Source organism: Halyomorpha halys, unplaced genomic scaffold, assembly GCF_000696795.3.
Source record: "Halyomorpha halys isolate HHAL.00 unplaced genomic scaffold, Hhal_1.1 Scaffold3567.1, whole genome shotgun sequence".
NCBI lineage: Eukaryota > Metazoa > Arthropoda > Insecta > Hemiptera > Pentatomidae > Halyomorpha > Halyomorpha halys.
The window spans coordinates 9,943-11,403 of record NW_027108148.1 but is presented as its reverse complement, the minus strand read 5'-3'; the positions used below and the strand labels follow the sequence as shown (position 1 = coordinate 11,403).

General features: G+C 38.7%; 1 protein-coding gene across 1 annotated transcript; it reads right to left on the bottom strand.

Moving 5' to 3' along the window:
* Positions 1–551: 551 nt before the first annotated feature.
* On the bottom strand, positions 552–1,446 carry LOC136795567 (ankyrin repeat domain-containing protein 65-like). The gene has a single exon (XM_067046548.1). It carries the CDS (start codon positions 1,404–1,406, stop codon positions 567–569), a length of 840 nt encoding a protein of 279 aa, XP_066902649.1. The 5' UTR covers positions 1,407–1,446; the 3' UTR covers positions 552–566.
* Positions 1,447–1,461: the final 15 nt, after the last annotated feature.

The window sequence follows — 1,461 nt, the reverse complement described above, 5'->3', positions numbered from 1 at the left end:
AAAACCCTTTATACATCAAAATATACTATTTACTAAAAAAGAGCATATTACAATACATATATATATATGTGTGTGTGCATAAAATCAAGATTTTTACATTTGTTTAATTGCATTATGGAATAAAAACGAACAATAGACACAGGGTGAATGAACTATATGTTAGAGTTGAACTAAAATGAAAAATATGAGAAGATAGTCGAGAGGTGCGGTCAGAATATAACACAAATAAGTTGGAATAACTTATTTAAATAATTTAACCAATGTTTTGGCCAGAAGAACAAATGAATGCAGAAAATAAAATAAAGCCAGAATGACAAAGTAAATAATTGTACAAAAAAGAAAATAATAAAAATAAAGTGATGAAAGAAGTGGAAAATAAAATGTATAAATAGGTAAGTAAAAATGACAAGTAAAAATTAAGGAAATAAAATTTAAATTTAAAGTAACATGAATATTTTAGTTTATTAATAATTTAAAAAATAAAATTATTGAAACAAAAAATTAAATGAATAAATAAATGCTATTAAAATATAATAAAATAAGTATAAAATATGAATAATCACGTTTTATGTTTTTTTCTTTTTTCCTATCTTTTTTATGACCCCGCCCTTGGCCCTCAGCCAGGCTGCTACGTCTGTGCGGCTGTTATTATTTGCCCACCATAAGGCAGTGCGTCCTTCATTATTCCTAGCATTGATATCAGCCCCGCGGTCGAAGAGCAGCTGCACCACGGCCAAGTGGCCATAGTAAGTTGCTATTATTAGCGGTGTCCAGCCATTACAATCCCTAGCAGATGGGTCTGCCCCACGGTCCAGCAGTAAGGTGGCCACAGCGGTATGACCTTTCACTGCTGCTCCTCTTTGTAAGGCAGTCCTCTGGTTCCAATTTCTCATATCCACGGCCACACCAGCATCAAGTAGCCACTTTACGGCCTCAACGTGTCCACAGAGGGCCGCATGATGCAATATCCCTTCACCACTCCTATCCCTCAGAGCCAGGTCGGCCCCATTCTCCACTAGCACCTGCAAAACGGCCAGCTTATTATTTATGGCTGCAAAGAAACAAGGACTGTTACCCTTAGTATCCAGCTCATCCACCCTGGCTCCAGCTTCCAGCAGAGTGGCCACGGCCCCAGTGCAGCCTCCTTCAGCGGCGTAGTGAAGTGCTGTCCTACCTTCTTTATCCTTCAGTTTCGGATCGGCACCATTATGCAACAAGAATGTAGCTATATCCTCTTTTGAATTTTTTAAGGCTACCATCAATGCAGAGAGCCCCCCATTATCCTGTATGTCCATAACAGCTCCCTCTTGGTGTAGCGTCCTCACCAGCTGAAGGGATCCTTGGGCTGATGCCAAATGCAACGCTGTTTCTCCTTTTTCCGTTATATCGTTCACATCAAAGCCCATCCCGATAAGAGTTTTTAAAACAGATGGATTAGAAGCAAGGTGTAAAGGAGTGAGT

Excerpts from the sequence above, each read along its gene's own strand:
- LOC136795567 (XM_067046548.1), bottom strand. The coding sequence starts at position 1,406 with ATGGGCTTTGATGTGAACGATATAACGGAAAAAGGAGAAACAGCGTTG.